Genomic DNA, 25,211 nt, shown 5'->3' on the forward strand with positions numbered 1-25,211 from the left:
AGATGGGGAAACAGTGGCAGACTTTATTGTTTTGGGCTCCAAAACCACTCCAGAATGGTGTTTACAGCCATGAAATTAAAAGACGCTTACTCCTTGGCAGGAAAGTTGTGACCAATCTAGTCAGCATATTAAAAAGCAGAGATATTACTTTGCCAACAAAGGACCATCTAGTCAAGGCTATGGTTTTTCCAGTAGTCATGTATGGATGTGAGAGGTGGACTATAAAGCTGAGCGCCAAAGAATTGATGTTTTTGAACTGTGGTGATGGTGAAGACTCTTGAGAGTTCCTTAGACTGCAAGGATATCCAGCCAGTCCTTTCTAAAGGAGATCAGTCCTGAGTATTCATTGGAAGGACTGATTCTGAAACTGAAACTCCAGTACTTTGGCCACCTGATGGGAAGCGCTGACTCATTTGAAAGGACCCTAATGCTGGGAAAGATTGAAGGCAGGAGGAGAAGGGGATGACAGAGGATGAGATGGTTGGATGGCATCACCAACTCAATGGACATGAGTTTAGATAAACTCCGGGAGTTGGTGATGGACAGGGAGGCCTGGCCTGCTGTAGTCCATGGGGTCGCAAAGAGTCAGATACGACTGAGCGACTGAACTGAATTGATCTCCCGTAGCATATTGGGCACCTGCCCACCTGGGGAGTTCATCTTTTAGTGTCCTATCCTTTTGCCTTTTCATGCTGTTCATGGGGTTCTCAAGGCAAGAAGAATGCTGAAGTGGTTTGCCATTCCATTTTCCAGTGGACCTTGGTTTGTCAGAACTCTCCACCATGACCCACCCGTTTGGGTGGCCCTACATGGAATGGCTCATAGTCATTGAGTTAGACAAGGCTGGGGTCCATGTGATCAGTTTGGTTAATTTTCTGTGATTGTGGTTTTCATTCTATCTGCCCTCTGATGGATAAGGATAAGAGGCTTATGGAAGCTTCTTGATGGGAGAGACTGACTGAGGGAGAGTCTGGGTCTTGTTTTGATGGGCAGGGCCATGCTCAGTAAATCTTTAATCCAGTTTTCTGTTGATGGGTAGAGCTGTGTTTCCTCCCTGTTGTTTGACCTGAGGCCAAACTATGGTGGAGGTAATGAAGATAATGGCAACCTCCTTCAAAAGGTCCCATGCACTTCTGCATTCAGTGCCCCTGACCCTTAAGCAGGCCACGGTCAACCCAAGCCTCCACCAGAGACTCCTGGACACTCCCAGGCAAGTCTGGGCCAGTCTCTTGTGGGGCCACTGCTCCTTTCTCCTGGGTCCTGGTGCATACAAGGTTCTGTTTGTGCCTGCCAAGAGTCTGTTTCCCCAGTCCTGTGTAAGTTCTGGAGGCACTATGGTGGGGTTAATGGCGACCTCCTCCAAGAGGGCTTATGCCATTCATACCCAGGTCTACTGCACCCAGAGCTCCTGCCCCTGTGGCTGGCCAGTGCTGGCCCGTACCTTCGCAGGAGACACTCATACACAGCTCTGGCTCAGTCTCAGTCTCTGTAGCATCTCTGGATCCTGGTGTGCACAAGGTGTGTTTGAGCCCTCTGAGTGTCTCTGGTGCATAAGGGGTTTGATTCTAAACACGATTTCACCCCTCCTACCCTCTTGCTGGGGCTTCTCCTTTGCCCTTGGACATGGGGTATCTTTTTTTGGTGGGATCCAACATTCTCCAGTCGACGGTTGTTCAGCAGTGAGTTGTAGTTTTGGAGTTCTCGCAGGAGAAGATGAGCACACACCCTTCTACTGTGCTATTTTACACCCCTGGAAAGAGTGTAATCCTAAAGAATTTCCAATCCCAAAGAAAAGCAATGCCAAAGAATGTTCAAACTACCACACAATTACAGTCATCTCACATGCTAGCAAAGTAATGCTCAAAATTCTCCAAGCCAGGCTTCAGCAGTACGTGAACCATGAACTTCCAGATGTTCAAGCTGGGTTTAGAAAAGGCAGAGGAACCAGAGATCAAATTGCCAACATCCATTGGATCATCGAAAAAGCAAGAGAGTTCCAGAAAAATAATCTATTTCTGCTTTATTGACTATGCCAAAGCCTTTGACTGTGTGGATCACAACAAACTGTGGAAAATTCTTCAAGAGATGGGAATACCAGACCACCTGACCTGCCTCCTGAGCAATCTGTATGCAGGTCGAGACGCAACAGTTAGAACTGGACACGGAACAACAGACTGTATATTGTAACCCTGCTTATTTAACTTATATGCAGAGTACATCACGTGTAACGCTGAGCTGGATGAAGCACAAGCTGGAATCAAGATTGCCAGGAGAAGTATCAGTAACCTCAGATATGCAGATGACACCATCCTTACGGCAGAAAGCGAAGAAGAACTAAAGAGCCTCTTAATGAAAGTGGAAGTGGAGAGTGAACTCAACATTCAGAAAACTAAGATCATGGCATCCAATTCCATGACTTTATGGCAAATAGATGGGGAAACAGTGGAAACAAAGAGAGTTTATAGTTTGGGCTCCAAAATCACTGCAGATGGTGACTGTAGCCATAAAATTAAAAGACACTTGCTCCTTGGAAGAAAAACTACGACCAATCTAGACAGCATGTTAAAAAGCAAAGACATCACTTTGCCAACAAAGGTCCATCTAGTCAAAGCTATGGTTTTTCCAGTAGTCATGTATGGATGTGAGAGTTGGACCGTAAAGAAAGCTGAGCACTGAAGAATTGATGCTTTTGAACTGTGGGGTTAGAGAAGAGTCTTGAGAGTCCCTTTGACTGCAAGGAGATCAAACCAGTTAATCCTAAAGGAAATCAGTCCAGATTCTTTATTGGAAGGACTGATGCTGAAGCTGAAACTCCAATACTTTGGCCACCTGATGGGAAGAACTGACTCATTTGGAAAGACCCTGATTATGGGAAAGATTGAAGGCAGGGGGAGAAGGGGATGACAGAGGATGAGATGGTTGGATGGCATCACTGACTTGATGGACATGAGTTTGAGTAAGCTCTGGGAGTTGGTGATGGACAGGGAGGCCTGGCATGCAGCAGTTCATGGAGTCACAAAGAGTCAGACAGGACTGAGCGACTGAACTGAACTGTTTTTTGAAACTATAAATTTATAGTTTAGACTTTTTATCATGAAGAAATAAGAAGTATTCAGCTTAAGATTTTCAAGGAAATAATAAGAGAAAAAACAGAAAATTAGATGTGGAGTTTTGTTGTTGTTGTGGCCACAGTGTGTAGCTTGTAGCATCTTAGTTCCTAACAAGGGATTGAACACAGGCAAACGACAGTGAAAGTGTGGATCAAATTGAACACTGAACTAACCACTAACCACTGAACCACCAGGGAATTCCCTAGATGTGTGATATTAAGATACATGTACACTAAACTCTATATACTCAGAACTGGGAAATCAGATCCACCATAAACCCACTGTTTGAATAGGAAAAAGTGGCCCCTTTTTGGTGGGTTTGGCCCATGCCTAGGCATACAGATTGGCCAGTGTAGGCTTATAATCAGGTTCCTGTGTACCGTCTTATATGTAATTATATGCATATGTTACAAACATGTATCCTATATGCATACATTTCCCTTGGGCTTGCTGTCATCTCAGTGCCTGTGCACTAGTTCTCTACCTGCAGTGATCTTTCCTTGGATATCTGCCTGACTCACTTCCATCCTCTATGCCTTTACTTATGTCACCTTCTCACTGAGTGTTTTCCTGACCACTCTTACGTCTCTTACCTTGCTAAAGAATTTGTTTGACTCTTCTCGGTAGTATGTAAGGTCCATGAGAAAGAGCCATCTTTGCCTCTTTTTTTACTGATATATATCCCTGGCACTTTAGCTCCAGAAATACATTCATGTTGAGTGAATAGTCATCTGGGAGTATGGGGAAGAAAAGAGAGTATGGAATATAAGATTGTTGCACAGCCTTAAAGACCCTCTTATGTATGGTTAACTTTATCATCAGTTCAGTTCAGTCCAGTCGCTCAGTTGTGTCCGACTCTTTGCAACCCCATGAATCTCAGCACGCCAGGCCTCCCTGTCCATCACCAACTCCCGGAGTTTACTCAGACTCATGTCCATTGAGTCGGTGATGCCATCTAGCCATCTCATCCAATGTCTAAGTTCCAAATTTTGTGCAACAGCTGTTGCACAAAAGTTGTTGAAATGTGAATTATATAGGCACCTCAGGTAGACTAGAGAACATGACGTTTTTCATGATAGGTAGACCTATGTACCAATTACAAATGAAATTCCAAGTGAACTACATGTTACATAAATATATGTGCCGAGGATATTTTTTTTCTTGATAGTTGATTTAAAGGGAAGATATTCCATAGTACATAGAACAGCAGAGTGTTCTGTGGAGACTCTGAAATTTTAAGGCAAGTAATATTAGAAGTTTGAGTTTCATGTTTGTCTTTTTAGTTTGGGCTGCTATAACAAAAATATATAGAGGATGAGTGGCTTAAACAATAAACATTTATTGTCACAGATCTGGAGGCTAGGAAGTTCAAGATCAAGGTGCTAGCAGAACAGTGTCTAGAAAGAGCCTGCTTCCTATAGACTGTAGACTGCTGTCTTCTCCTGTATCCTCAAAAAACCAAGGGCCATCATCTCCACCCACATCCCTTCTTATAAGGGCACTGAGCTCATTCATGAGGGCTCATGACCTAATATGGCTTCCCTGGAGGCACAGTGGTAAAGAATCTGCCTGCCAGTGCAGGAGACACCAGTTCGATCCCTCAGTCAGGAAGACCCCCTGGAGAAGGAAATTACCCACTCCCATATTCTTGCTGGGAAAATCCCATGGGCAGTGAAGCCTGGCAGGCTACAGTCCATGGGGTCAAAAAGAGTCTGACATGACTTAGCAAATAAACAACAACAAACTCATTCATGAGGGCTCATGACCTAATTACTTCCCAAAGGCCCCACCACCTGATACCATCACACTGGGAACTGGCAGCACATTCAGTCCTTAGCACCTCCTTTTGGGTTGAGTATTTCCACTACCTCATTCAGGCCATCCTTGCCTCTGCCAGTTATATTATGTTACATATGCCTTTCATGGGAGTAATTTGCATTCTAAAATCTAGTCTCTCAAAGCAGAAAATTTCTAATTCTAGAAAGTTGATTTTTCAAGTATGTGTTTAGTCCAGAATAAAAAGTTGCCAACAGAACACACAGTCATTTGTCTTTTGTAAAATAAGCTTGTAGTAGAAGTTCAATAATAAAGTCATCCATGCTTACTTCACCCAGGTTCAATTACACAACATAGTTCAGTTTCTTGTGATGGAGATTATAGGTCTTTTCTGCCTGTCCTCAGGGAAGTATAGATAAGTGTATCGGTTTATAGTATTCCATGGCTACTGAGGAGTAAAGAATAGGGCTTGACTGCTGGGTCTAGTTTTAGTTTTATAGAAAATTTGAAGAAGAATGAATAACCATCTTCCCCAACCCCACTCTGCCACCATAGCATTTTTAACTGTTAGATACAGGGATGTAGGACTAATAAAATTTTTTAATAGTTTTATAAAAAGATAATTGGGAGAAAAATTACTAACCATCCCTTTTATTTTATTTTTTTTAGGCTTACTGAATTCCAGATATGGCCGAGGATGGGTTGATCACAGAAAATTAGCTGTAAATAGCTTTCGCTGTTTTGGATATGGCCAGAAATCTTTTGAATCTAAAATCTTAGAAGAAACCAAATTTTTCATTGATGCTGTTGAAACATACAATGGTAGCCCTTTTGACTTAAAACAATTAGTAACAAATGCTGTTTCAAACATAACCAATCTGGTCATTTTTGGAGAACGATTCACTTATGAAGACACTGATTTTCAGCACATGATTGAGTTATTTAGTGAAAATGTGGAACTAGCTGCCAGCGCCACAGTCTTCCTCTATAATGCCTTTCCATGGATTGGCATCTTACCTTTTGGAAAACATCAACAACTGTTTAGAAATGCAGCCGTGGTCTATGACTTTCTGTCTAGGCTTATTGAAAAAGCTTCCATCAACAGAAAACCTCAGTTACCTCAGCATTTTGTTGATGCTTATTTAGATGAGATGGAAAGAAGTAAAAATGACCCATCATCTACTTTCTCCAAAGAAAACTTAATTTTCTCTGTGGGTGAACTCATCATTGCTGGAACTGAAACTACAACTAATGTGCTGCGGTGGGCAGTTCTTTTCATGGCCCTTTATCCTAACATTCAAGGTGAGGATTCTCATCATCTTAAGATCTGTGCTTACATTTAGGGCTCACACATGTTTTACAGTCTTTGGCTGTATACAAAGCATTTCAGTTAGGAACTCCTGCTATGCTGTCCAAAAAGTGAAGTACTGAATAGCTATAAGGTTTTAAAAACTGTTAATTCATGTAAAAACCTCAGATATAAATCTTACAATACCTGTATTATAAATGAGGGAAAAGGCTAGGTGACTGATTTGCCCACTTCCTTCTAGTTCTAAGCCAGAACCTGAACCCTAGTTTTTTGGGAATTTTTGTTTGTTTGTTTGTTTGTTTTGGTTTGATTTTGGTTACACCACGCAACATCCAGAATCTTAGTTCCCCAACCAAGGATTGAACCCATGCCCTCTGCAGTGGAAACATGTAGTCTTTATAGCTGAACTGCCAGGAAAGTCCCAACCCTGGCTTTTTAAAAATTATTATTTATTTTTAATTGAAGGATGATTGTTTTACAATATTGTATTGGTTTCTGCCATACATCAACATGAATCAACCATAGGTATACATATGTCCCCTGCTTCTTGAACCTCCCTCCTAACCTCCCACCCCAGCCCACCTCTCTAGGTTGTTACAGAGCCCAGATTTGAATTCCCACTGACTCTTTACATGTGGTAGTCTATATGTTTCCATACTACTCTCCATTTGTCCCACCCTTTCCTTACCCCCAACCCTGTGCCCACAAGTCTGTTTTCCATGTCTGTGTTTCCATTGAAAGTGAAAGTCACTCAGTTGTGCCCAACTCTTTGTGACCCCATGGACTGTATATAGCCCACTTGGCTCCTCTGTCAATGGAATTGACCAGGCCAGAATACTGGAGTGGGTAGCCATTCCCTTCTCCAGGGGATCTTGCCAACCCAGGGATCAAACCCAGGTCTCCTGCCTTGTGGGCAGATTCTTTACTGTCTGAGCACCAGGGAAGCCCCTGAGTCCCCATTGCTGCCCTGCACATAGGTTCATCAGAAACATCTTTCTAGATTCCAAATATATGCATTAATATACAATATTTGTTTTTCTCTTTCAGACTTACCTCACTCTGTATAATAGGCTCTAGGTTCATCCACCTCATTAGAACAGACTCAAATATGTTCCTTTTATTCACTGAGTAATATTCCATTGTATGTGTATGTGTGTGTGTTTATATATATATCTCTGTCACAACTTTTTCCATTTATCTGTTGATGGATATTTGGGTTATTTCCATGTCTTAGCTATTGTGAATAGTGCTGCAATGAACATTACCAACCCTGGTTTTTTTTTAATTGAAGTTTCTAATGCTTCATTCTTTTCCTTGATGAGAGTAATGTTATTCTAATTCTAGATTTGTTTAATTTTTATTACCTACGTGTGTTTCACAGCACAGTTACTTGGAGTCTCAGGTACTGGTTGTATAAGATATGTGGCATGTATTTAAGTAGAACTCCCAGATAATGAAAAATCTGAATCTGAATGTACCCATGGCATGTTGGCTGGTTATCTTTTGTTTAATCCTAAAGAGAGTTTACTTTAGATATAATTCTAAGAATTGCATAATAATGGGAACACTTTTTCTCTTACAGGACAAGTTCAGAAAGAGATTGACTTGATTATAGGACCCAGTGGGAAGCCTTCTTGGGATGAAAAGTGCAAAATGCCTTATACCGAGGCAGTTTTGCATGAAGTTTTAAGGTTCTGTAACATAGTGCCATTGGGGATTTTCCATGCAACCTCTGAGGATGCAGTTGTACGTGGTTATTCCATTCCTAAAGGCACAACAGTAATCACAAATCTTTATTCTGTACACTTTGATGAAAAGTATTGGAGAGACCCAGAAATATTCTATCCAGAGCGATTTTTGGACAGCAGTGGACATTTTGCCAAGAAGGAAGCTTTGATTCCCTTTTCCCTAGGTAAGAGAGCTTTTTCACAGGGGCTTAACTTTAGAACAAAGTATAGTGATGATTAATTATGTGTAACATCTTAATCTGAAGCATTTTGTTGCAGAATTAATATCCCAACTCTGAAAACAGCATTGACTCTTACAGGAGAGAATGGTTTAATTAGATGTCATTAACACCTGTTTTTACTCAAAATAAACAAGGCATAATTTAGCAGCTAGAAAGTAACTGATGAGAAGCTCTGGCTTTTATTGAAAATCTCTTGCTTGTGAATTTTGACTTGTAATCAAAAATTTGTAGAGCTGGAAGTCAGTAACAGGCACCTTGAGAAACTGAGACCCAGGGACAGGAATGGCATCATAATTTAAAGTGAAACTGGAATCTAGCTCTCCTGATTTTTAATTATTATACCTTATCTCCAAAAATATTGCATCTCCTGAGAAAAAGTACATAGATCACAAGACCCATGGAAGATGGCTTGGAGAAATCTTTTCATTGGGGAAGGGTACACATACAGTCATTTGAAATGAAATGAACTTCTCCCGGGTCAATAGAACTAAGTGTTACACCTTAGATCTTTCATGGCATATCTCAGGCTCCGTTGCAAAGGAAGCAGAGACTGGAACTAATGAGCTTACAAAAGTACATGACCTGACAAAAGAAGGTAAAAAATGGGCCCTGGGAACTGAAATGCTAGGGCCCATTTCTATTCTTTGGAGCTTAAGAAAATCCTTTAATAAACATAACTTCCTCTCAGTTCAGTCGCTCAGTCATGTCCAACTCTGCGACCCCATGGACCACAGCACACCAGGCCTCTGTGTCCATCACCAACGCCTGGAGTTTACCCAGACTCATGTCCATTGAGTCAGTGATGCCATCCAACCATCTCATCCTCTGTCATCGCCTTCTCCTCCCGCTTTCAATCTTTCCCAGCATCAGGGTCTTTTTCAATGAGTCAGCTCTTCCCATCAGGTGCCCCAAATACTGGAGTTTCAGCTTCAACATCAGTCCTTCTAATGGACACTCAGGACTAATCTCCTTTAGGATGGACTGGTTGGATCTCCTTGCAGTCCAAGGGACTCTCAAGAGTCTTCTCCAGTACCACAGTTCAAAACCATCAATTCTTCCTTTGGCCCTCAGCTTTCTTTGTAGTCCAACTCTCACATCCATGCACGACTATTGGAAAAACTGTAGCTTTGATTAGACAGACGTTTGTTGGCAAAGTGATGTCTCTGCTTTTTAATATACTGTCTAGGCTGGTCATAACTTTCTTGCCAAGGAGTAAGCGTCTTTTAATATCATGGCTGCAGTCACCATCTACAGTGATTTTGGAGCCCCCAAAAACAAAGTCAGCCACTGTTTCCACTGTTTCCCCATCTACTTGCCGCGAAGTGATGGGACCAGATGCCATGATCTTCGTTTTCTGAATGTTGAGCTTTAAGCCAACTTTTTACTCTCCTCTTTCACTTTCATCAAAAAGCTCTTTAGTTCTTTGCTTTCTGCCATAAAGGTGGTATCATCTGAATATCTGAGGTTATTGATATTTCTCCCGGCAGTCTTGATTCCAGCTTGTGCTTCATCCAGCCGAGTGTTTCTCATGATGTGCTCTGCATATAAGCTAAATAAACAGGGTGACAATATACAGCCTTGACGTACTCCTTTTCCTATTTGGAACCAGTCTGTTGTTCCATGTCCAGTTCTAACTGTTGCTTCCTGATCTGCATACAGATTTCTCAAGAGGCAGATCAGGTGATCTGGTATTCCCATCTCTCTCAGAATATTCTCCAGTTTGTTGTGATCCACACAGTCAAAGGCTTTGGCATAGTCAATAAAGCAGAAATAGATGTTTTTCTGGAACTCTCTTGCTTTTTTGATGATGCAGCGGATATTGGCACTTTGATCTCTGGTTCCTCTGCCTTTTCTAAAACCAGCTTGAACGTCTGGAAGTTCACAGTTCACATATTGCTGAAGCCTGGCTTGGAGAATTTTGAGCATTACTTTACTAGCTTGTGAGATGAGTGCAGTTGTGCGGTAGTTTGAGCAGAGTTTTCCAAATTTGCTGACATGTTGAGTGCAGCACTTTCACAGCATCATCTTTTAGGATTTGAAATAGCTCAACTGGAAGCTCCATCACCTCCACTAGCTTTGTTCCTAGTGATGCTTCCTAAGGCCCACTTAACTTCCTCTAACATTCTTTAAATACCAGAGTTCCTGAAAGATATGTATTAAACATAAGTTTTGGTAAATAATTTTAAAAAACCATTATGCCTGCTTTCTGTTTAGGGAGAAGACATTGTCTTGGAGAACAGCTGGCTCGGATGGAAATGTTCCTGTTTTTCACAGCATTGCTTCAGAGGTTTCATTTGCATTTTCCACATGAACTGGTTCCAAATCTGAAGCCCAGGTTAGGCATGACATTGCAACCCCAGCCCTACCTCATCTGTGCAGAAAGACGCTGAAAGTACACAGATGTTTTGTGGAACAAGTTGTTTGCCTCACCCCCAAACCTTATTTAATTCCTGTGTTTGGACAGGAATCACAGCATCATAAAACCAAATGAACAGAGATGTTTCTTTAAAAACATCTACCATAATAATATGCATTAGTGTTAGTCGCTCAGTCGTGCCCAACTCTTTGCCACCCCATGGACTGTAGCCCACCAGGCTCCTCTGTCCGTGAGATTTTCCAGGCAAGGATACTGTAGTGGGTTGCCATTTCCTTCTCCAGGGGATCTTCCCAACCCAGGGATCAAACCTGGGTCTCCTGCACTGCAGGCAAATTCATTACCGACTGAGCTACAAGAGAAGCTCAATAATATGCCTTAGCCATTGTTTTTTCCTTATAAGTCTTATGACTTATAAGGTGGAATTATCTGAGGAAAACAGAAGTGCAGTCTATTCTGATTTGCTTCAAATAGCTGCCAGTGCCAGCTCCTTTCTAATCAGGTATTGTCATTAGTAGATTGTGTTACCACACAATCCAGTCCAGTTTCATAGTGGACTAAAGAAATTAGAACCCAAATAAGTGAGTTTGGACTACAGAGGTATTTTATTAGACTCAGTGATAGATGACAGAATATATATTATACAGTATATTTAATATGAAACCTGCTAATACTTTCAAGTCTTACTTCGTACTATAGTTTCATAAGAGTTGTATCATTTTTCCTACATATGAGGGTCCCTATGATATATAATAATGATATGATATTGATAATGATATATAATAATGTATTTAAAAATGACAGGTAGCATGACCTAGATGCTTCATGGTGTAATAAAGATCCTGTTTCTTCATATCCCTCAAGTTTGCTTTCCAGATGATACTAGCTTTATCTTAAGGCTGGCTTATGGAAGTACATGTTCTTTGCCCATGTCCTTTCAAGATATTGAGCTTGGATTGTTTTTGGGAGAGTAAAGGAGCTTTTCAGATGTTCCCTTAAGACTGTTCTTTGTGTCCCATAGGTCCTAACTAAGCTATGTGTCTACTCATTAACACTGTGTCTTGGGACTCCCCTTCGGTCCATTGGTTAAGACTCTGTGGTTCCAATGCAAGGGACACAGGTTCGATCCCTGGTCAGGGAACCAAGATCCCACGTGATATATGGCCAAAAGACCAAAATAAAAACAAAAAACCTGTCTTGTGAACATGAAAGCAACCCAAGTGCCCAGTAATAAATGATTGGATTAATAAAACGTGAGATATATATATGCTATTTATTTTCTTTACCTTGTATCTAAGGAAATGTTGTATTTTTCCCTAATCAAGGTAATGCAAACCTGATGAAAATTATTTAAGTATGTAGATTCACAACTTGTTAATGTTAGAAGAGGTCTGATCTCACTTGATGTGCTCATTTTATGGCTAAGGAAGTAGGCATTCAGACAGGGAAATGAAAAGCATGACCCTCTTTCACCTCATCCATGTATTTTTTTAATCCAAACTGTTTATTGGGATGGTTCCTCATTCATCCTGATTCAGAGTGCTTTTAGTGCTTCCATCTGAAGGAACATCCTTTTGTAAGCCTTGTTTTTCCTGCTGTGGGTGGTGGAGTCTTGCTGACTTTGCCAGAGTCCTAGTTAGCACATGGCTAACCATGGTGGTGATCTTCACAGCATTCTGGGCATTTCATATCCATGAGGTAAGAACTGCAACTCTGTACCAGGTGCTTCTTTTTATGTATTCTCTTCTGAAGAGGGATGAAGGGGCTTCTTTGTAAGAGGCACATTCTTGTCAGGAGGTCATCAGACCATCTCTTATTCTTTTTACTCGCACCCAATAATTTATACTATGCTTTATAGTTCATATGAGTGACTGAACTGAACTTACAGTTCATAAAGTTGTTTTCATACTGTCAGCGCTTGACTCTTTTCAGCCAATTAACTGGTAAAAGTAAAATACTGCAATTTTAGAAAAATATAAATTAACATGAATTTAGTAAGTAATCCATAATGGACAATATTTCTTTTTTGGAACTACATTGTAACAGACTATCGATCTACTATAGTGAGAAGGCCTTCTCTCTGATCAGTCAGTGGTGAGCTACTAACTTAAAATGTTAGAATTCACTTATGGTTTAAGATAGCAACTGAGCATACTTATTTCTTTACAAATGCCACTGAAATAACCATAAGGATAGAAAAAGGGATAAAGGCATTGATGATGGGGTTGGAGGGATATATTAGTGAATCAGCTACTTCCAGGTTCTAAAAGATGGAATGTAAATGGGATAATATTGAAAGAACCACAGATAGGACCATGCATAGACAAAGCCTGAGGTAGAGATGGGAGCTCATTCTTCACAGCTGATTATGGAAAAAGCAAGTGGTGAAGGAGAGTAGTACATAAGGACAGCAAGAGTGGAAAGAAATCATGTTGATGCTCCTGTCCCCACCCTGCTTTCCCTTCTTGTTTGTGCAGTTATAGAATGTGCTCCCAGCGCTAAAGTAAATGTCTAAATAAATTGAGTACTATGTCTGGGAGCTAGTGGTGCTCCTATATAGGGATTGGAGCTGTCGATTGGCAGCCCCTTAATTTGGTCTGATTTTGGACCTAAAGTTCTACATAATTCAAATGATTAATCAGGTGGGAGGGCAAATTTCAGTCAACCAAGTGATGACTGGGGAGACATCAGCAAAAGGGCTAGTGTTAAGAATTGAAAATATTTAACTATAGTACTAAGACTAAAACAAAGGCTGGAATAAGTGCAACAAAATAATATGTAAAAGTTTATACTCTGACAGTGTGGAAATAATGTATCTTAACAAAAATAAATGAGAGAAAAAAAGGTGGAAAGTAGAATAAATCTCATTGCTTCATGTATAATACTTAGAAGTCAAAGGATATAATTTGACAAATCAAGTAGTAAATGTGTGAGTAAATTTAAGAGTACAAAAGTAAATGGTAGTAATACTGCTTAAAATTGGGTCCTGGAGGACATGGAAGAAGAAAATGTCCATCCTAATTTATTACTCTTAGAAGAGAAGCAGATATTATCCAAACATATTATAAAAAGGTAGAAGCATAAAGATGACCACTAAATCAAAAATACAAGCCCACACACACACAAAAAAATACAAGGCTTCCTAAATGTCAGAACTAAAATTAATATTTTAATAAAGAACAGATTATATGAGAGAACTAAATAGGCTTATCTTACCTATTAAAACCATATTCAAATTGGATCACAGAGATAACTTGATGATATAGTTATGTTGTATATGAGAGACATCTAAAAAACTGATAAAAAGTTAAGAATATAAGGATGAGTAAGGTCATACCAGGCAAATGCAAATAGAAAGCATGACTCATGATCTTAATAAAACGAGGTAGAATTCAAGGCAGAAAGCATAAACAAGACAAAGAAATTCACTCTTTAATCCTAAAGACTCTGATTCTAGAAGAAGTTATAATAATTATGAATAACTGTTGCACCAAAAAGCAGCATCTTTCATGAAGCAAAGATGGCAAGAGGTACAAGGAAAAATGTATGGATGTATATTAATACTAAGAAACTAACTCACTTCTCTCAACCTAAGACAAAACAAGTGGATCTCAAAAAATGAAGATAAAGAAGACCTATGCTAAGAATTCCCTGGTTGTTCAGTGGTTAGGACTCCACTCTTCCACTGCAGGGAGCACAGGTTCAATCCTTTGTTGGGGAACTAAGATCCTGCGTGCCCTAAGTGAGGCAAAAAAAAAAAATAAAGTCGTCTGTACTCCATAATCAGTAAGGTAGAACTGAGGAATACACATCAAATTTTATATCTGATAATAGAGTATGCCATTTTTATACATGTTGATGAAAATTGACCATGCAATGGATCAAAAGTTGAACTTTGAAAAATTTCAGAAGTATAAATATTACAGATTTCATTATTTGAACATAAGATAATAAGAATGGGTATTAATAACAGAATAATAAAACCAAAAACCAAGATTGCCTTCGTATCTTGAAATTAAAATTGTAAAATAATCATTGGACAAGGGGAAAATGGAAACAATAATTGGAGAATTTCTAGAAAACATGATAAAAACATCAGAATCTATGGAATACAGCTGCAGTTGTCTTCAGAAGAAAATTCATGGCCCTATGTACTTGTTTAAATGAAAAATCTTGAGGATGAGCTAGGCATGCTTTTTTTAAAATTAGAAAAACAGCAAACCAAAGGAAAGTAGAAGGAAGAAATGACGAATTCTGGATAAACAGGAATTAATGAGTTAGACAATAGAAAATAAGACCAACAGGGTGTATCCTTTTTTAAAAAATCCATATGCTAAATCAGGGGTCAACAGTTTTATACTTCACAGGTGAAATCTGGCCCACCATCTGTTTTGTATGACCCCAAGTTAATGGTTTTTACACTTTTACATGCATGGTTAAAAAAAAGAATGGCTGAATGAGGGGAGTTAGGGTAAATGGATCAATATGTGATAAAGCAATATAGGAAAATGTAAATTCTAGCATCTAGATTGTTTAAGGGTATTTCTTCTATAATTCTTTCATCTTTTCTGTTTGAAATTTTTGATAAAATATTGGGAGGAACACTACAAACAAAATAATATTTTGTGATAAATGAAAATTTTCTGCATTTCAAATTTAATGTTCATAAAGTTATATCTCTTTCCAGAAAGAGAATTTTAATCATCGTAAGAAATTGATTTGTAGAACTCAGTGCAAAGAAGTTTGAAGACCTGAATGAAATGGATAATCTCCATGAAAACATAATTTACCAAAGTCTAGTTTTCATAAGAGAAAAAGTTGCCAAAGATGACCTTCAGAAAACTATTTGAGCTCTTCTAGAGCATAGAATGAAGAAGGAAATGGCAACCCACTCTAGTATTCTTGCCTGGAGAATTCCATGGACAGAGGAGCCTGGCAGGCTACAGTCCATGGGTTGCACAAATCAGACACAACTTAGTGATTAGAGAGAGTGAGAGAGAGCAGAGAAATGAAAAGGAAAATTTTTTTTTTTGGCTGCTCCACTCAGCATATGGAATCTTAGTTTCCAGATCAGGGATCAACCTGTGTCCCTTGCATTGGAAGCACAGAGTCTCTGAATCACTGGACCACCAGGGAAGTCCCCTGGATGTCAATTTAAATGTTCTAAATAAGTTATGCAGAAGGAAATGGCAACCCACTCCAGTGTTCTTGCCTGGAGAATCCCAGAGACAGAGGAGCCTGGTGGGAGGCCGTCTATGGGGTCGCACAGAGTCGGACACGACTGAAGTGACTTAGCAGCAGCAGCAGCAAATAAGTTATTAAGAAAGGATCCAGTAGTACACTTAAAAATTAATACATTCCAATTAAGTCGTTACTCTGGGAATATATGAATGGTTACAATATTAGAAAATGTTATTATTAATCATTTACAGAGAAAACTCATATGGACAAGCTCATACATACTGAAAAGACATTTGACAAAATTTAGCATTGAGTGAAATACAAATTGATAGAATGAATACATCAATATATACATATATACACCTCTAGGGGACTTCCCTGGTGGTACAGTGGTTAAGACTCCGAGCATAATGCAATGGTGGAGGTTCACTATCTAGTCAGGGAACTGAGATCCCACATGCTTCATGGTGTGACACACACAAAAAACCTATATATATATACCCACACATGCAAACAACATATATATACTATATATATATATATAGCAATTAGTATATACATTATATATATATAAGTATAATGTGTATTATATATGTTGTTGTTCAGTTGCCCAGTTGTGTCTGACTCTTTGCAACCCCATGGACTGCAGCATGCCAGGCCTCCCTGTCCCTCATCATGTATTATATACACACATTCCAAAACTGATGTGAAAATATTGGAGGGATTCCCGTAAAGTTACAAACAAGAAAATGAGTCCACTTTCACCATTCTGTTTTCACATTGTATTGGAGGTGTTCGCTAGCATGGTAACAACATTAGATTAAGAGACTTTGAGAGAGTAAAACTTTTTATTTGCAGATAATATGACTGTATTCCTGTACAATCTATGAAAAGAAATAGAAAGTAAGATTATTTAATGAAGTAATAGGATATTTGCTGACAAAGGTTCCTATCATCAAAGCTATGATTTTTCCAGTAATCATGTACAGGTGTGAGAATTGGACTAGAAGGAAGGCTGAGCGCCGAAGAATTGATGATGCTTTTGCACTGTGGTGTTGGAGAAGATTCTTCAGAGTCCCTTGGACAGCAAGGAGATCAAACCAGTCAATCCTAAAGGAACTCAATCCTGAATATTCATCGGAAGGACTGATGCTGAAGCTGAATCTCCAATACTTTGGCCACTTGATGCAAAGAGCTGATTCATTGGAAAAGACCCTGATGCTGGAAAAGATTGAGGGAAGGAGAAGGGGGCAACAGAGGATGAAATGGATGATATCACCGACTCAATGGACATGAGTTTGAGCAAACTCCAGGAGATACTGAAGGACCAGGAATCCTGGTATGCTGTAGTCCATAGGGTCACAAAGAGTCAGCATGACTTAGCAGAATATAAGATTTACATATAAAAAATCAATAGCTGTTATATATTACAGCAACCATTAGTAGATATATGGAAGAAAAAGTACTATTTTTCAATTTCAAAAAAAATAAAATACTTGGAATAAACATAATAAACATATACTGGAGTGGATAGCCTTTCCCTTCTCTAGGGGATCTTCCCAACCCAGGGATCAAACCCAGGTCTCCCACATTGCAGGCAGACTCTTTACCAGCTGAGCCACCAGGGAAGCCCCTTAGAAACAACAAGAACATGCAAAAGATGAGTGGGGAAAACATTAAAACATTCTTGAAGGAGCTGTCAGGGAGAAAGAAATTTTCCTGTACATTTCTGCATTCCTCTTGTATATCTAAGAATTAAATTGAGAGATTAACAAAAAATCAAACAATTTAAAAACATATATACATGGATGGGAGGGGCCTCAGAACACTGAGTATTGCCAAAATGGCTGAAGCCCTCAGGTTAAATACCTTTCTCAGCTAAAGACAGAAGAGGATGATCAAGGTGGGAAAAAGTCAGTTCTGGGAGGTTACCAAGAAAAGCACAGTAAACAGGCGAGTGTGAGGCAGATTTAAGTCGTTGACTTCTCCCAAGAGTTTCTGGAGCTTTGTTCATTTTCTGGTACAGAGACACCCTTAAAACTGGAGTTTTCCCTAAACAGTGTAAACTTCACTGAGGTTTTAGAGATTTCCCCAAGTCTGCTGTTTCTCTGAAAATGATCAGCTTAAAACAATATGTCATAGAGATGAATTTTAGGGTGGTAAATTCTGCTCTCCTACAGAGCTAATGAGGAGATTTTGACAACTGAATAAACATGTTCTTGGATAAGAAGACAACACAAAGATGTTGGTTCTCCCTAGGCTAAGGTGTGAATTTAATGAAACCGTGTAGTTTCTTTTATTTTTTTTTTCCATAAAACTAGACAAGCTGTTTCTAAAATTCACATAAAAAGGTAAAAGAATAGCCACAAACAATACCAGTGTGGGGGTTTTACCCCATCAGGTTTTGAAATATACTTTTGAGTTTGGCTAATTAAAATAGTTGTCATGGCATGGATAGAGTTGAAAAGAAAGAAATTCAAGTACATAAAAGAATAATCAAGTCAGTGGAGTAAAGATGGACGTTTTAGTAAATGGTACGACTACTTTTAGTCATTTGGTAACCAGTTAAAACATTTGAACCCATATCCCATGGCATATGCTTGATATTACTACTATAGACTGAAAAAAATGGACAGTCTAAATGTTGAGGATTATGCTTTATTTGGGGTATTACTGAGGATTTAAGCCTTAGATACAGCCTCTTGGAGATAAGGGAGAAGGCAGGATATATTGGAGTTTTTTGCAAAAAGCAAGCAAACAGAAACTCAGTGGTCGAACAGTGAAATATTACTGCTAATTAAGGAAAAAGCAGACTTCTAAAGTTAATGAGTTTAGCACTTTTCTGTGTATGGATAGATGCACGTCTGGGCCTATTTAAACTCTTCCTTTGACATGCACCTTAACTCTCTATAGCCAGTATCCTGTTTTTTCTCCATTTAGGGTGTGCACAGTGGTGGTGGTGGGTGGGGGTGGGGTGGGGGGGTGGAGTAGCTGCTGCAATGGCTGAAGGTTGAATGGCTGTTACCTCCTTCGTTTACATTCTGTAAACTTTTTTTTTTTTTTTTTTTGTAAACTTTTTTGTTTTGTTTAATATGATTTATCCTGGTGATCTCTCCATATTGCTACATATAAAACTTTTTTATTTTTTATATAGCCTTACATATTCTACTGCAGGATATACTATAGAAACATAAAACACAAAATAAAAACAACAACATAAATCCACTACAAGGCCAACAATAGTATAAGTGGAAACAAGCTGGGAAGATATAGGCAAATCTTATTGCCAACAAATGGCTAATCTCCCTAATATAAGAACACGGAAGGAAAAGTTTTAATAAATGCATTAGAAAACATTGGTCAGAAAAAAAGAAAAGAAAGTGAAGTTGCTCAGTCGTGTCCAACTCTTTGCAACCCCATGGACCCTACCAGGTTCCTCCGTCCATGAGATTTTCCAGGCAAGAGTATTGGAGTGGGTTGCCATTTCCTTCTCCAGGAGATCTTCCCGACCCAGGATTGAACCCAGGTCTCCTGCATTGTAGGCGGACACTTTACTGTCTGAGCCACCAGGGAAGCGTTGGTCAAAGGGCCAGTTATGACAGTTCACATAACATACACCACATTGTAAACATCTAAAAGATAACTAAACCTCACTCAAAAAAGAAATGCAAATGTAAACTTTACTAAGATAACATATCTCATTTATCATATAGCAAAAATCATAGAACTGTTAGGGGAAACACACTGACTGAAACTGCCCACCTGGCCAGCCACCATGGTGACCATTTGCTTGAGTTATTATGACGGGAGGCCCTTGTAAGGATCACGGAATTAACAAGTCACCAAAAACCGGCAGAATTAAAAGGAGACGTCTCATGTCCGACCACCTCCCAGAATTCTCACTCTCATTCATCTTGGCTGAGCAATGCCTGTACCACCAGGAAGGACCCTGAGTCAGAATAATTGGCCAAAGACAATCTGGAAACTAATCCATTATCATAAAACCTGATGCTGTGAGCCATGTGGCAGAGCAGCTCTTCTGGGTTCCCTTATGCGTCTGCTCTCCACCTGGACACCCTTTCCCAATAAAATCTCTTGCTTTTTCAGTGCATGTGTCCCCTTGGACAATACATTTACGAGTGCTCGCTCTTGGGCCCTGGAAGGCATCCCCCTTCCTGCAATAGAACTTGACAATAATCTCTATTGAGAAGGTAGTGCTGAAACATGCCCTTTCATACGTGGGTGATGAAATTACAAATTCACACACATTTCCTCTGGAAGGGAATTTGGCATTATCTATCAAATAATAGATGTATTTTGCTTTAGAATCTCTCCTGCAGATACACTTGAACACTTAAGAAGAGACATAAGTGCCAGGTTATTCACTGATGTGTTATTTGTAATAGCAAAAGGGAACAAAAAAGGTCAATGTAACAATACATATCTATCAACAGAGGAATAGTATAGCCTGTAATAAGATATACTATTATAGTAGTAATAACTTTAGAGTCAGGAAGTTTTCTTTGGAGTGATCTGTAGAGAGCTCCAGGATAAATCACATTAAAAAACAAAAAACAAGGAACAGCAACATACAGAATGTGGTAGCCAACCTCCGAAAATACCCTCAGTGACCCTCACCTGGTCTAATAACCTTGTTAATCACAGCTGGTCAGTGGGAGGGATAGAACGTGATGAAAGTGGTGGTGTATAAATTCTAAGGCTTGTCTAAAAGCATTGCAGCTTTTCACCTTGGTTTCTCTGACTGAGGAAGCCAGCCACCACGCCATGACGACACTCAAGCAAGTCCTGGGGAGAGGCCCATGTGGAGAGAAATTGAGGCCTCCCACCAACAGCCAAAGAATTGATGCCTTTGAACTGTGGTGGTAGAGAAGACTCTTGAGAGTCCCTTGGACAGCAAGGAGATCCAACCAGTCAATTCTAAAGGAGACCAGTCCTGAATATTCTTTGGAAGGACTGATGCTGAAGCTGAAACTCCAATACTTTGGCCACCTGATGTGAAGAACTGACTCCTTGGAAAAGACCCTGATGCTGGGAAAGATTGAAGGCAGGAGGAGAAGGGGATGACAGAGGATGAGATGGCTGGATGGCATCACTGACTCAATGGACATGAGTTTGAGCAAGCTCCAGGAATTGGTGATGGACAGGGAAGCCTGGCGTGCTGCAGTCCATGGGGTCGAAAAGAGTGGGACGCAACTGAGTGACTGAACTGAACTGACCAGTTGCCCAAATCAACTTGCCAACCTGCCAACCACACAAGTGAGCCAACTTTAAGGAAATAAATTCTCCTTAAACCTTGAGATGCCTGCAGACCTAGCTATCATCTAATTACGAACCCAGGAGAGAGATCCTGAGCCATTTCTAAATTCCTGATTCAAAAACTCGCAATAAATATAGTATCTGGTTTTCATCCACAGTTCCCTGGCTCACAGTTCCCAAAGCCTTGGAGGTTTCCTAAACAACAGGATCAGTGGGAGCAAGTTTTGTTACAGTATTTTGTCTGTTGTCCTCAATTCCTAAAAAAACTCTTCAGAGGCATAAAGGCAAAATGGGTGTCTTGTTATTCATAACAAGCGTTTTTCCACAACAATTGGGTTTATGTTAATGAGGTGATTTTGGACCGCACCTAAAGACTGGGGCTGGTTATCAGGGAACCAAGTTGATTAGAGGGTTGAAACTTCAGCCCCGCCCCCTGGTTACCTAGAAGGAAACAGATTCTGGAGATTGAGTTTATCACCAGTGCCTACAGATTTGATCAACCACACCTGTGTAGTGAAGCCTCCATTAAAAACCCAGAAGGCAGGGTTTCGAAGACTTCCCGGTTGGTAAAGCAGAATGTCTCTAACGGGCTGCTGTACCAGGCTCCAAACTCCAAGAGGACTGAATTTCCTTTGTTGCCCTACGAATCTCTTCATCTGGCTGTTGGCTCCTATGTTTTAATATCTTCAGTAAAAAGCTACTCCGTCTGGTGAGTAAATTGGTTTTCTAAGTTCTGTGAGCTGGTCTAGCAAATTGAATCCAAGGAGAGGGTTGTGGGAGTCTGGTTTATAGCTGGTTGGTGAGAAGTACAGGTAACAACGTGGACTTGAGACTGGCATCTGAGGGGGAGAGCTGTTTTGTGGGACTGAGCGCTCAGCTTGTGGGATTTGATGCTATCTCTGGGTAAACAGTGTCTGAGTTGAATTGTAGGACACTCAGGTGCTCTCGGAGAATTGCTCATTGGTGATGTGGGGGAAACCACACTCCTACATAGAAGTTTGTTCCAGAATTTTTTTTTTAGGTTTGATTTAAATAAAACTTAAGTTTGACATTAAAAATCTAGATTTCTTGTAATATGTTTTTTAAAAATCTAGATTTCTTGTGATATCCATATTTTCAGCTTTTCTTTAAAAAAAGAAGTGACATTTCCATCAATGCTGGGCTGGCGTTTTGAATAGCAAAAAACAATTAGAGCTGAACTGTGTTTTTTTACATGATATATACACATGTACTACACAAAGTCCACACCATCGAAGTTCATGTCATTATTTGAACGTTCTGTCTGATCTCATGGGTATTTGAACATGTCCCCCACACCCAACCTTTAAACATTTAAAGAAAGCTTCCACTTTGGTTCCCCTGTGAATCTTTGCTTCTCCCGGCTAAAATATCATAGGTTCTTTATCTGATTTGGCTCTTATCACTCTTCTCTGGACTTTTAATTTACCAGTGTTCCATTTATTTTATCTGGCTCTTTCAGAATGGGGTGGATGCAGACAGTATATTTTGAGGAATGCAAGTTAAGACACTTTTTGCTTTTTTATTTTTTTCCTTAACCAGAGGAACATAGGTAATTGACAACAGCTTCCAGGGCTGTTATCATGAGAGGGCTTATTAAATCAGCCCTTCTCCATTTTTCTGAAAGCAGTTATTTGAACTTAAATGCAATGAATCATACTAAGTCTTCTTAATGGTGGATATTTTATATCTTTTTGGATCTTCTTTGTCTTCATTCAGGCTGATGATACTGAAACACCTATTAAGGGAAAACAGATCGAGACAAAGCGTTAGCAACCAGATCTCCACTTACACTGTCTGTCTTCCTGATGACATTTAACTGCGAATATCCTCTTTAAAAGCTTTCCTTTGAAAAAGCAAGGACCGCCCTCCCCCCCCCCCCCACCTTCCCCCTCCCCCGCCCCCTGCCAGCTGGGACTTTTGACTATGTGTGAAGCCTCAAGAGATTTTAAAGTGTGTCTGGGACCCTGAACTTGGGGATCATTTCCAAGCTGAAACTGGTGACAGCAGAATTTGATGCTGTTCTCTGAAAATGCAATGAAAGTGTTAGTCACTCAGTTGTGGCCGACTCTTTGCAACCCCACGGACTGTAGCCCACCAGGCTCCTCTGTCCCTGGGATTCTCCAGGCAAGAATACTGGAGTGGGTTGCCATTTCCTTCTCCAGGGAATCTTCCCGACCCAGAGATGAACCTTGGTCTCCTGCATTGCAGGCAGATTCTGTACCACCTGAGCTGATGGGGAAAAATGCAGTAGAAATTTGTGTATCGATAGTATGTGACAATAGTGCCAAACTTTCTATTTTGAATAATTTAATTCTTTATCTCAATTCTTTGGGATTTCCTATTAGACAGTAATATCGTCTGTAAATAATGACTGGTATGTTTTGTCCTTTCCAATTTTAATGGATTTTATTTCTTACTGTTTTGGTTAGAACCTCCAGTAGAGTGCTGATGAAAAGTGATGGTGAGCATTCTTGTCTGTTTGAGGGAATGACTGACATTTCATTGTTAAATATGGGACACTGTCATTTCTTTTATGCATACCCCCCAAACTTACGTTTTAGGTTGATATTTTTTCCCTCTCTTCCATTCATCCATTCTTTTTTCATTCCTCTTCTTTTTCTTAAATGATTGACTTTTATTATTTTTTGCATTTATCGAGGTAGTAATTCTTTCTTCTCCTTTAATTGGTTAAAGTGCTTAATTACATTAATAAAAAAATTTTTTGAGGGGGTGCACCAAGCAGCTTGTGGGATCTTAGTTCCCTGAGTAGAGACTGAACCCTGAGCCCATGGCACTCATAACCACTGGACTGCCAGGGAACTTCCCAAATTTTCTGATGTTAATCCTTCTGTGCATAATAGCCCTCTTGGCCTAACTGCCTCCCAAAGGCCCACTTCCAAACATCATCTCACTGGGGATTAGGTTTCAACATATGAATTAGACCCATTGCAATGACCTTTTAGTCCAGCATCTCTTATCTGATAGTTCCTTACTAGTCCAAATTCTTAAGGAGGAATGTGATGGACTAAAGCTTAATCTATGGGTTAGAATTTGGGTTTGGTGTAAATTCTTGGATCAGACAACTGTGGCCAGAGGTCATATGGTTCCAAAAAGGTGGTCTAAACCACTGGAGACAATGTTTTCCAGAAAGGAAAGGTAGGCAATCAGACCTTTCTCTTTTCTATCTCTCATTCAATCCCTAAATTGTCTCAGTGTTGTCTTCAGAAGGTTAAGGCGTTGCAGGTATTACTGTCTACCTTTTCCTGCCAAGTTCAGCTATAACAGGTGGACCTTTACAGGCAAACTCTGTCCTGTCCATTTCTGAAATCGACGTATTCAGTGTAAGCGGTATTCAGTGTAATCGATGTATACAGTGTAAGTGTCCAATGTCTGCCAGCAGATGGGGTCTAGAAATTAGTCTGGCACACATAAGCAGAAAGTGTTTGTGTCTACAATACTGGTTTCCCCTCACCACTTACTAGGTCTTTTTTTTTTTATAGCCATAGTTAGCATATTTGTTTCATATGTGCAACATAACGATTACATATTTGTATAAGTGCAAGATAATCGTCACATCAACCAGGGGAATGACCACAGTCTAACTTTTTCCTCCCAGAAGTCTCCTTACATACTGCAAATAATATGATTCAGTCAGTTCAGTTCAGTCGCTCAGTCGTGTCTGAATCTTTGCAACCCTATGGACTGCAGCACGTCAGGCCTCCCTGTCCATCACCAACTCCCGGAGTTCACCCAAACCCATGTCCATTGAGTCGGTGGTGCCATCCAACCATCTCATTCTCTATTGTCCCCTTCCCCTCCCGCCTTCAGTCTTTCCCACCATCAGGGTCTTTTCCAAGGAGTCAGTTCTTCCCATCAGGTGGCCAAAGTATTGGAGTTCCAGCTTCAGCATCAGTCCTTCCAATAATCTGGACTGATTTCCTTTAGGATTAACTGATTTGATCTTCTTGCAGTCCAAGGGACTCTCAAGAGTCTTCTCCAACACCACAGTTCAAAAGCATCAATTCTTCGGCACTCAGCTTTCTGTATAGTTCAACTCTCAAATCCATGTGTGACTACTGGAAAAACCATAACTTGGATTAGACAGACCTTTGTTGGCAAAGTAATATCTGTGTTTTTTAATATGCTAAGTTGGTCATAGGTTTTCTTCCAAGGAGCAAGCGCCTTTTGATTTCA

The 25,211-nt window shown here is 40.0% G+C and overlaps 1 protein-coding gene across 6 annotated transcripts in view; it reads left to right on the forward strand.

Annotated features, from left to right (window-relative positions):
* The window catches only part of CYP2R1 (cytochrome P450 family 2 subfamily R member 1), a 93,566-nt gene that overhangs the window by 13,151 nt on the left and 55,204 nt on the right, over window positions 1-25,211 (forward strand). For 5 of the 6 annotated variants that reach the window (XM_019975148.2, XM_070803631.1, XM_070803632.1 and 2 more), the window contains 3 exons: window positions 5,556-6,188; window positions 7,778-8,107; window positions 10,379-11,803. In XM_019975148.2, coding sequence (XP_019830707.1) covers window positions 5,556-6,188; window positions 7,778-8,107; window positions 10,379-10,554 — 1,139 coding nt within the window. In that variant the 3' untranslated portion in view covers window positions 10,555-11,803. Of the gene's footprint in view, window positions 1-5,555; window positions 6,189-7,777; window positions 8,108-10,378; window positions 11,804-25,211 lie in introns of those variants that run through there. The other variant, XM_070803627.1, reaches the window with a different exon arrangement.

Source organism: Bos indicus, chromosome 15 (genome assembly GCF_029378745.1).
Source record: "Bos indicus isolate NIAB-ARS_2022 breed Sahiwal x Tharparkar chromosome 15, NIAB-ARS_B.indTharparkar_mat_pri_1.0, whole genome shotgun sequence".
NCBI lineage: Eukaryota > Metazoa > Chordata > Mammalia > Artiodactyla > Bovidae > Bos > Bos indicus.